The sequence below is a fragment of the Lonchura striata genome, chromosome 7 (assembly GCF_046129695.1).
Source record: "Lonchura striata isolate bLonStr1 chromosome 7, bLonStr1.mat, whole genome shotgun sequence".
NCBI lineage: Eukaryota > Metazoa > Chordata > Aves > Passeriformes > Estrildidae > Lonchura > Lonchura striata.
Window position 1 is genome coordinate 4,360,530 of NC_134609.1, and position 12,144 is coordinate 4,372,673.

Below are 12,144 nucleotides of genomic sequence, written 5' to 3' on the forward strand. Positions count from 1 at the left end.
TGCACAAGAAAAGGGCAGTCCAGCTGCCTCTGCTTAACGTGCCAAACTTCGGCACACACAAAGCCTAAAGTGTGAATTCCAGTTTCCAGGGGTAACTGTTTAAGGCCAGCAGCACAGCTGGCACTGGCAGGTGAGCAGCCCAGTGTGGCAGCAAGGCCAGCATTAACTGACTCCAGCCTGCGGAACAGGACCCCTCAGCAGCGTTACCTGCAGTGCAAAACTCGATGATTTCACTCCACTCTGACACGACGTAGTCGCCATCCACCTGCTTGGAGGCCGTCTGCACCGCCACCGTGTACTCTGTCCTGGGGCTCAGGAACCAGTGCCCACGCACGGTCATGGGCAGGGGAACAGCCTTGGCCACCAGCTTGGTGGGGACATCCTGGCACAAACCAAAGCACCGAAGGACACACAAGTCAGCACTGTAGGCAAACCAATCTGCCACCCTTTCCTTCACTGCTTTTGCAGCATAGTCCTCAGCCCTGGCTCTTCTCTGCAGACTTAAGTTGGTGCAGCAAAGTGAGCAGTGGCAGAGGATTGTGGTGTAAGACCCGTTCTAACAGGCATGGGGATAACCTGCACGTATGAAAGAATTATTTGTTCTAAGTGACTGTAGAGTAATACTACTATATATAGCCCAAATATATAATTCACTCTAGGGTCATTTATGCTTACATATGCAAAGAAAGACATGCTACTGAGAACAAAGGCATCTTAATTTAAGAGATTCCTGTGCTCTCACTGTTTTATTCTGGCGAATGTAATCAAACAAAATTCCTCCTGCTGTCAATCAGTCCCGCTACACTGCTGCTGCTACCTTCCAAACTAAATTTCAACAGAGAAAATTAAACACATTGCAGAGTAGCTATGGCTGGTTCACATCCTTCAAATACCCTGCTGTACAGCAGTGGCCAGAGAAAGCCAAACAGCTTGAGCCTATCACTGAACCTCTTCCTTTCCCCTCCACTGCCCCTTCAGATCCTCTGTTTTGCTCTTCCAGTATATCACAGCCCCAGGGTGCAACCAAGAAAAATAGCTGTTTGTTGTAGTTGAAATACTTGATTTCTAGAGTACCAAAGACTCTGGTACAGACCACTAAAGGACAGAAAAAAATGAAGAATGGGACATTTTATGTAAGAACTGTAGGGAAAAGGACTTACAATGGAGTTCAATGACTCTCTGTAGTGTACCTGAGGAGCTGTGATAGAATGAGAGATATTTATTATTGAATATTCCCAGTAATAACAGAATAGTAAGATGCCATGGGAAAAGTGGGCACTTTAAATGACATCCTTAACTGTCCACCTATAAATCCTAGTCCACAATCATCTACCTATATATAGTAGTCCTATACTAGGACTATAGGCAGATGGACTACTATAGAAGTCCATCTCCATATAGTCTTTCAAGGAAAAAAGGAATGAAAGGGAGATATTTCCTGGTTATGATCTCTAAACAAGATTGTAAGGATTTTTTTTTTTTCCCTTGTCTGTATTTTCTGTATTAAGAAACTGTAAAATTAGCAGCTTGGGATATTACAGGAATTTATGTAATTGAGTGATAGTCCAAGGTAAAATTTTGTTGTCATTTCTCTTTTGCCAATTATAATTTAAATCAGATTATAGTTGTATGAAAACTTTATCTGAAAAGGAGACAGTTGAACATGCTACAATTCATAATATGTAGAGAAAAATTACAAAGAAAGGAAAAAAGAACACCAAATGACATTTAAAGCTACCACCCTGAAAGGCATCCCACTGGACTGAGTCTGCTACTGCTAATGCAGTCAGCAGGCACCACAGTTAACATCATTGGTCTTCCTGTCACCTCTTATTCAGTTATGGTAAAAACAGCTTCCACCTGGGTCAGATCTCTGTGCTCACACCGCAGTGGTGGCTTTTTCTCCATTCATTTTGTCAGTTTTCATGTAACATTAAAAGCCTTGTTGCCCCAGGTGTCAAAGGTTTACCTTCCAGCTGTGCATCAGCAACCTCTTTTAACCATACCAAAAAAGAGAGAGACTAGCAAAAAAAAAAGGGTAGAAAGGGGCAGACCACCACATTGAAGTAAGGGGTTTATGTCTTGCACAGCTGGAGAAGAGGGGCAGACGTGATGCTTCTCACAACTCTAACCTGCTGGTTTTTTTCCTAAGCAAACACAGCTTTTTTTTAAAGACCACAACATAGAAGAAATGTTCAAATGTTCACATTGAGATTCCTCTGGGAACCTCTCCACTTCTCCCTTTCATCTCTCTTCTGCTTAGCTCTCATCCCTGGCTGAGCCACCAAAGTGCAAAGGTACTGTGCCAGCTCAAGGAGAGCCAGGATTTTAGAGTGGCAGATGGCTGCTCCACTACCAGCACCCACCAGACAGCTCTAAAGGTACCTAGATGGCAATAATTTCTAAGAACAGCTTGGAAGCTTTGAATAACTGAGCAGCAAGGTGTATGAGTCACCCCATTCTCCTTTTTTTGGAAAAGAAGAAGCTTTCAGTCTTCAACTTTCTCCCATTTCATGTCACCCTTCCCTTTGCCAGGCCATTTCATTGAACACATTGTGGGAACTCAGCACAGCCAGATTCTAGTCCCAGTTTTGCTAAATATTTGAGTATTTTTCTTATTACATGGGAGCAATCATATATCCATATTTTAAAAATGAGAGGAGGGATGCAAAATGAATTGAAAAGACAAAATCATATTACAATTCTAGTCTTTGCACACCACTACCAATTCAAACCTTCTCCTTCACAGAGATTATGACAATAGTCAAAAATAATAAAACTTTATACACCCTACATATACTTTATATATTTACCACCAGAAACAGTATTGGAAGGTTGAATCATCCCACAAGAAAACAAAGAGCTCCCTTTCCTGAGGTACAGCATGGATCTAGCAGGTTAAGTTTATATCTCAAGTAACTCTGCCATCCGAGCAAACTGATACTTAGTGTTAATTCTGTATAAGTTAGAAAATGAGCTGGTCCCTTGTGTTAACACCTGTGGGAGAGATGGGCACTTGCCCTACCTGTAAGCTAGGTTTGGGTGAATTCTCCTTGCACAGGCATCTTCAGGGCGCTGGGTGACTCCTAGGAGTAAATCCCAATGCTCTTTTTTATATCTAGGCAATAGGGCTCACTGTTTTCTCTCTAAAAACGCTCTGCTAGGAGAAAGGGCAGTGCTAGCCTCCTCCTTCATGCAAAAGCTTTGTGAGGAAGGCAGCCGATGGGTGGGGACTGAAGTCAGCTCCCTGCTGGGCCATCAGCTCCTGCTGCTGAGCTTCAGCTGGGAAACTCCTATGGCCGACCTTAGAGGGAGGAAGGATGCTTGCCTTGAACCACACCTGGGTTACACATTTGGAATCTGAGCACTTCAATCATTTACCAAAGTTCCTTCAAAACGTGAGCTAAAACCTGCTTGTACTAAAGATGCATGAAAGCAAACACCCACGTGCTCTGGCACAGAGCTGTCTGTGCTTTACTATTGTTCACGCTCTCTCTACTCTCTGGATCTCTGTCATTCAATCTGGGAATAAAACCATCAGAAAATTACACAATAAAAATCTTAACCAAGTCACTAACAAAATTAGTAGTAGCAATCAATTTTTAGTTAACTCCAACAAGACATCCAAATTAATCAACATTTTAATTGATAGATTTTAGTCTCCTGTTCTTACAAAACCAATTACCTTTGTACTTTGACTAAACGCTACTGCACAATAAATAGCTAGGGAATTGCTGAGAAACACAAAATAAATCTAATAGCTTTTCTTTATTAAACTACCAATATCCTTTCCTCCCCTCTCCATTTTAAGTCTAGTCTCATCACTGTGATAAAGATTCTGAAGTGTATGTGGTGTTTGCTCCACTAGGATGGCTGTACTTTTCACAAATATAAATGTTCCAAGTATACACCAGTCAGCACATGAATGAAAAAACAAGTAGAATAATAAAATAAATGAAATTAGAAAGAATCCATCCCACTTTAGAGAGTATATTTATTCCTGAAATGTAAAATGGGAATTAAAAAAAAAAAGTACCCTCAAAAACAAAAGTACCCTATTTTATTTGCTATTACAATTAAAAATGAGGCATAATACATGCTTATTATAAGACTAGGTTTAGTAGTGCTTCACACACTGGTTGCTAGGAACTGCAACAACTTGACCAAGCTTGTAAAATTCTCAATTTCAAGAAGCAGTAAGCGCTTTTTTAAATCTTACTGCATATGTTGCTTCCAACCAAAAACAACAGCAACAAAAAAGTTCAAATAAGAAAATTATACACCTGCCATTAACATAAATCTCATAAAAAATACTCTCACGATAAAAAGTCTCAGAGAAATTGGTGGGAATATCTTCTGTTTATCCCACTGGCTTAGAAACAAACAGTTATTTAGGTGCTGAGAAAATTATAGCCCTTATATTTGTTTGGACAGTTATTTGTGCCTTGGCAAACTTTATCTTTTAGATAATGCCAACATTATTTTTAAATTTGAAGGATGTTCTATCTCAATGATTCTCTAGATATCTCAGTATTTCAACTATTCTGAGGTCAAAGCAAATTTTTCTGGATTTGGTAAGTAAGGCATTTGCAGATCCTGCAATGCCTTCAATATGTTCCTGCACCAGAGGCTTGAGGAAAGAGGCCAGATGAATATTCAGGTCACAGTGCTGAATGCTGCAAACTAAAATTGCTGGAAGCCTTCCTGAAGTGCATTAGAATTTGTGGCTCTTCTGTTGAAATGATATGTGTTGCTCTCAGGAGTCTGTCACTGAACAAGGACAGGCAGAGAATACACACATTTTGTAAATAGTGATAAAGAAATAGTCAGGAATAAAAATGGCAGTCTTGCACTACATTGTAGAGGTTCCAAAAATGCTGTCAAATAAAACAGAAGTTAATGTGCAGTTCTCCGTGAAACAAATGTATTTGTGTGTTCATGCACATAGGCTGGAGACAGAGAAAGCACTTTGAGTAAACCAGAATTCCATCAGATTAATTAAAACCCACCTTTACTGGATATCCAATTCCTGTTTCCCATGGCCTGGCTTTGAAAGGTTAATAAAACGTAGAGATTCATCTGTTTAAAATCAAGCATTTGTGCCCTGACTTTTAAATGAAAATTACCTTGTGTTTGAATTTGTTGGAATTCTTGTTTTCTTTCTTGTTGAGATCGATGAAGTAATGAGTAATGCGATCCTTGGATTTAGAATCCATGTCCCAAGAAATCTTGAAGGAATCACACGTGATGTTACTTATTTTGATGTTGTGTGGGACTGGAAGCTCCTCCATCTCCGCAATCCCACTATCTTGTGATTTATTCCCTGCATAGAAAATAAGCACAATTTGTTCAGTGAAGAACCCATTTGATCAGTGTTTTGTGCTCCAGGACCAGCACACCCCTGAACAACCTTTCAGAAAGGCTCTCAGGGGCTCCTCAGGAGCCAGTGGGGTACAGTTAAGCAAGTCTGGATGTCAGTGATGGAAAGCATTGGAAAGGGATAAATTCCTCAGGTGAATAAGCACTAATAACACGGTGCACAGAGTGGCTGGCATCACCACTGTGTGTGTTTGACAGGACAAACCATCTGAAGCTATCAAGTGCTCCAAGGTTCAGTTAAGAAGCCAGCAATGCCCACAAGTAACATAATGGCCCTGTACACATATTTAAAACAGCAATTCCCGTGAAATGAAACAATTAACACTTTGATGAGCCACAGCAGAAGAGACACACAAGCAAACTTCATTTTCTGTTCTTTATTCTTTCCATTTTCCCAGCTGAGACCTGGCAGTTTCCTTGGGAAGTTCTTTTCTAAGTACATATGGGAGACTAACAAATGACCATTGACCCCAAAAAGAATCTCTGGTTCTAAATTTAGGTCTCCCCTTAGTTCCCAAGGTAACTTCATAGTTCAGCATTCCATGAACATTAGAATTCAGAAACGTTAGGTGTTCTTGCACTTACATAAGATGCAAGCCAAAAGTGAACAAATGAAAAAAAAAAACGTAAGCTGAGAAAAAATACTGGGTAAAAAAAAGAAAAAAATCTATATGATGTAAGAGAAGAAGTAAAGAAACAGAACAGAAAAAAAAATGAAAATGGAACATAGATAGGACAGATAGAACCAAAGGAGAAAACAAAAAGCTAATGAAAACAAAAAGCTAAGAAAGGGAGGAATGCTCCCAAATTCTGGCCAGATGATGAAGATGGGAAACTCATATGGGGATGTGAGGCAATGAATTATTCATAGTCACATCTAATTATAGAAAAAGTATTTATACTTTTATCATAACTGGTAAAAAATGATAAAAACCTGAACTCTGAGGTGTTTAGGCAGTAATACAAGTAAAAAGTTTACTTGGAAAACATTAGGAACATTTCAGCCTTTCAACATGCCCTGCCAAAGAATTATTCCAGCACTTCAGTGCAAGAATATTACTGTTGTCCTGATTGTTCTAAATTCTGCTCATAGATATGTGAAATTCAATCACAGACTCCGCAAAATTCATAGATCTCCAGCTAGTATTGTGAATAATGTATTTTTACTGATGACTTCAAGAACTAATAAAACTATTTTTCTATTTTTGTCTTATTTTATGCATTTACATCCAAAAGGTTGTCTATTCTTCAAACATTTATTGTCTGTTTTTTTTTTTTCTTTTTCAACTAATACCAAAATCAGTTAGTGCGCAGTCTTGCTCAGAATGCCCCCCTATTTGTGCCACACACAATGACATTTTCAAGAGCTGCACTGGCTGCAACAGACTCAGAACTACCAGTCATTACTGAAAGCTTTCTCTTCATTTGAAAGACGTGGTAAGTGCTTTTCCCAACATGACATTTCAGAAAGCCAGCAGGGAGAAAATGGCACTGCTTTCTTTTGCAAGCAATTTGTATTTGAAAGATGACTGAAAGCTCTTCCAGGTACATTGAAAAGGCTTCATGCGATCGGTTCTTCCAAGAGCAAGGCTCTGTGTTTAAGTGGCTGCTGAGGTTCTCAGAGCTGGACAGCCTGAGACCCCAGCACACTGAACACCATGTAACATCCTGAACAGACATGCAGCCAGGTAATCCAAGCCATAAATCCACAATAGCTCAATGTACGAATTATTTGCCTAAAAATGAGTTCCTGTATTCCATACCCAGGGCCTGAGCCATGCTAAGCCTCAGGAAACGTGCAAAGCAGTAATGACCATTGACAAAAATAATGGAGAGAAAGAAACATTTTGGAGAACACCAGTGGCAAAGAGCAAAAGTGCTTCTGGAAATAGGTATCATTTTCTGTGCATTTCTTAGTATTAATATCTGGCACACATCTTCAGATATGTGCACTCCCATTCCTTTTAATTTCTTTGCTTCTGAAGTGAATAAATAGCTTTAAGTAAACATCAAGCAGAAAATCTCCAGGTAATTTTTGAGGTTAGAGTAGGGGTAAGGGTTGAAAGAGTTAAAGAGCCTACAGCTTCAGGAAAACCGGGGCTGGAAAAGGCACACCAAGGCCATCCCAGCAGGGCCCCAACATTGCTGCTCCTATATCTTTGTGATCTGGAATCCCATGGTGCTGGGTTAGGGGTAGGGTGGTGTTTAGACAGAAAACTTGGCGATAAAACACACATATTTTAGGGGAAGTATAAAGACCACAAAGAAACCTAAGCACACCTAACATGCCAAGCTCCTGAAGAACCTCCACCTTTAACAGTGGCCTTTTCCCAGGACTGAAAGTTTGCTACAAAAAAGAAAGCCCAGATTGTGGCGATTGCTCTGTTCGCCCAAACCCAAACTGCACTCAAGCACCTCAAAGCAACCTCTAGGTTGTTGCAAATTTTTTATGGTGGGTGAGACATCCAGAAGCCACTGAATGAATTAGGAAAGACAAAAGCATGGGGAAGGCCTGGTGATATCCCACAACCAGTGACTGCAAGGAAAATCAGTGGAACCATGGTGACCACAACATCCTGTGTGTCACCACAATATTCCAATACACTGGGGTAAATTCATTTGTCAGGGCTGCTGTCATGCAGAAGAGGGTGCACCAGGTGCTGGATGTATTGTGTCTGGAAATACACACAAGACATTAACTCCTGCAGTTACTTCTGTGAGGTGTCAGCTCCATGAAAACCTAGGAATGTGATGAGGGAAATGTGACTCAGGTTCGTGAGCCAGAAATAAGTGAGACTGTATGCACAAAGTACAAAATTAAAAGCTCATAAGAGGTTCTTAATGCATTCTGTGAAGATATCTGAAAATCAAAATATGTGTAGATGAGGATGAGAAGCAATTTCTGAGACCCTGAAAGATTAGTGTTATATATATAGATACATGTAAAAAACATACTAAAGGCCAAACAGAATTTTATATGAATTGCATTTTTAAAAAAGTAATCTCACCTTATTCAGATTTTAAAATGCATGCACTGGTGAAATCAGAAAGTGGTTTTTTCAAGTTAATATTTTCAATACAATGAGAGATATTAGCTATGCTATTTTGAAGAAGAAATGTTTGATGAGAGGGGATCAATGTCTAAGAGCACACATGTCTTAGGTACCATGACATAAGAAATCCTCTTATAGATGTGGATGCTAACAACTGAGAACAACTCATTTACAAACAGGAACTCCCATGATATAAGCAGAGAAATGCTTACACCTTCTGAAATTCAAAAGTTTCTACCTTTTCTTGTCTTGATAATCCAATGGATATGTTATATATCAGATCTATAGAGGTAAAATATTGCAATTACATAAATTGACAATATTTAATTGCTGCAATTGAGGGTGAGTTCTCCAATTTACTAAGAAGGTGTTTAATTTCTTCAAAAATTCAATAGAAGGGAGAGAACTTCATTCTGTATAACCATCAAAAATGGCAGGGAAGTGCCAGGAAATTACATATTAGCTGCTACTTTAAATTCAACTAAGCAAAAATACAGTCTCATATTTTCCTCCTGTGCTTAGGAATGAATGGCTCCCTGTCGAGCTGCTGACTATATAGAATTACAGAGCTAGGACAATACATCCCCACCAAGCAAATAATCAACCTGAATACCAACATTTCAATGTTCATACCAACACCTTGTTCAAGAGGGACAGTGGAATCACACAGAGGAAATATGAATTCAACAACATTCAAAAAATATTAAATCAAGGGTGTTATTTGTTAGGCTATGTAAGTGCACTTCTCTAGGATAGTTACTCTATTTCAAAGCTCAATTTTTTATCCATAACCACAGAAGTAATGTTTATGTTTTGTTTGTGCCTCTTTTCATGTACAAAACAAAGTGTGAAGACTCTCAAGTATCTCCCTCTCCCCCCAGTATCCTGGTAAAATACTGCCCAATAGAGATTTTTATACTTATATAAGCATAGTTAGGAATATTTTCTAAATAAGTATCCTTGCAAAACTAATTCCTAAATTAGATAAAGAGAGAATGCCTGACCCTAGAAATCCTGTTAGAAGGATAAACTCCTCTAAACCTTCTCCTCATTTCCTCCCCATTGTCTAATACTACTGCTGTGTATTTCTAGTATGAAATGTGCACTGTGTCCAAAATCTTTTAGAAATAGTTTAAAAAATACAGCATTACTTAACTATAACATGTATATTTGTATTTCCTGAATGTTTTTGAAAGGTGCATATACATTCAGATTCTTATTACAGGGTTTTAACAGCTTATTGTATCTGTTTCCTGCTAATCTGGGACATTGACTTCAGCAGGAATATTCGACACACAAACCAAAGAGAACACAACTGGACTCTGTGAGTACAAATGTGCCTTCAGTACAGGCATCTTCTTCAGCTGAGGATGCCCCCCAAAGAGTGCCCACATAAACAAAGCACTGAGCAATCTCTGGATTGCCTGGTTTCTGCGCTGAAAAATTTGTCTCAGCCCCTTACAAAGGACTCAATTCTTCCTCTTTCTCACACGAGGATGAATGTACTGTACAAGTGGCGCCGTGATTCCCATCAGCAGCAGCCCAGTCTCACTCCTGCCACTGCCAGCCAGGGATGTGCAGGCTGCCAGTTCCCAGGTCCTGCTCTCTCCAAGCCTGGCTTCCCAGTGCCTGCTGTGCCCAGGGCCTGCAGCCTCGCTCTGCAGCCTGGAGTGCAGCACGGCAGGCAGGGACCATGTGTGCCCATGGGAAACCACTGACTGGGAGCCCCAAAAACCCACCCAGCCCAGATGCCCAGTTGGACAAAACGCCCCTGAACAAAAGCAGATGGGGTGTTACATTCCACTCAGGCCATGTTTTCCCTCATTTCCTGGGACCCCTGTGACTCTGATCAAGATAAGCCTGGACCCCTCCTTCATGCCCCAACAGGGTTGGCAAAGAGGCAGAGAAACCCTCCCTGTCCAGAGCCTAGAAAAGACCATGACCCTTCCTGCTCGCTCTCTTTCCCCCTGCTCTTCCCCCCACACTTCATAGAATAAAAAGCTGGACACCCACATTGGGGTGAGAGCCTCTTTGGAATCTTTGCCCATCTCCTGATGTTCCTCCCCTCAAGGCCTCATATCTCTGGGCTAGCCTAATAGTTTAGGGGCTGAGAGAGGGAGAAATGTCAATGGGACTTCAGGGGCTTCCTTTCCTCAGACAGGTGTGTTCCACCAACACCACCAGGAATACACAACACACAAGTGGCAAACCTGACAGCCAGCAGCAGCAAGCAGAGCTACCGTGGCAGATTTTGGAACATGGTTATGCTATCAGAACTGAAGGGCTTTGGTTTACAGCTCATTCTCTCAGCAAGCACTGAATACAACATTATGTTCAGTAGGAAATTAAGTGTATCTTTACAGAGAAGGGAACTATAATTAGTAAGCAGAAATTAAATAGTCACATTATAACATTTCTATGGAATATAAATTTTGGCATAGATACTAGATTCTCAACAGTGGATTTGCTGGGCCATATGTATTCCTTCTAAGTTAATAATAACCCAAATATTTCTTAAATATGACAGCAGAAACAGTAACAAGAAAAGAACCAACAATATTCACTCCTGTGATATGACCATAGATATCTTGAACTACACCTGGAATAATTTTGATACAAAATTTGCATCTGCTATTCCAAAAGCAAAGGCTATTCTCCAAAAGATAGTATGCCTATGATTTGGAATGATGTTTAGGTACAATTTTCATTTGATTTACATAAAATATATATGTGAATTTTTATATATATGAATTTTCCAGACTACTGTGGAAACCACTAATAGTTTTACTATGCTAATATAGACAAAAATACTGACAAAAAACATCCCCCTTGGGCAGTGAGCCTCCTCAGGCTCACTTTGCATCCAGTGAAGAGAGGCAGTTTCCTAGATGGGGTAATCTGAGTACCTACAGGCAGCTCTCACATTTAACTTTGCCCTGGAGGAATCTAATTATTTTCAGAGACTAGAGAGGGAAGTCACAGAAGCTAAGAGATAGTTGAAGTTAGCTTTTATAGTCATTTCCAAAATTACATTTTCCAATTTGACTCATTCTCATGATGCAACACCAATGTGCAAGATTTCTGCCAGAGATAAAAGAAAAACCATGGGGATAAATAGTATGTTTTACACTGTAGGCAATTTCTGAACTCCTTAGTAAAGAAATGTACATGTCACTGACTCAGAAATATCCTTTGGACTAATACTTTAGAAGGGGTAATCTTTTCAAGAATATTTTTTTCTGAATTTCTGTGTCAAATACATAATTACATAATACAATACTTTTTCTGAAAGCACTGATAGGATCAAATATCTCAGGACCATTAAACTTGAATGTGGATGAATTTATAGCTTGCTAACTTCAATTATAAACAAATTATTTAATAACTGTAATTTAATTTTAAATAAGTAGTGTATTTAAATGCATCATTAAATGAATTCCTCAAAATAATTGTTTCTTTTGCTATTACCATACAGAAAATTCAGATATATCACTGTACATTGTCCTCTGTTGCTATCAGACAAATGGTCCAAATCAGCAGCAATTCCTCCTTTGATTTTTGACCTATCCTTATTTGAAGCAAAAATTTAGGTAACAATTAGTAACATCTTCAGAAATAGCTAAATTATTTGCAAAAGTCTTATTGAAATCAATGGACTCTAAGCTGAGTTACTCAAGAACTTCTGAAAACATGATTATAACTATGTACACAA

General features: G+C 39.4%; 1 protein-coding gene across 3 annotated transcripts in view; it reads right to left on the bottom strand.

The window, feature by feature from the left end:
* Positions 1 to 12,144, bottom strand: part of PHYHIPL (phytanoyl-CoA 2-hydroxylase interacting protein like) — a 59,854-nt gene that overhangs the window by 5,555 nt on the left and 42,155 nt on the right. For all 3 annotated transcript variants that reach the window (XM_031505167.2, XM_031505168.2, XM_021535157.2), the window contains exons 2-3: positions 5,127 to 5,323; positions 208 to 382 (exon numbers count right to left, since the gene is read on the bottom strand). In XM_031505167.2, coding sequence (XP_031361027.1) covers positions 208 to 382; positions 5,127 to 5,323 — 372 coding nt within the window. The remainder of the gene's footprint in view (positions 1 to 207; positions 383 to 5,126; positions 5,324 to 12,144) is intronic.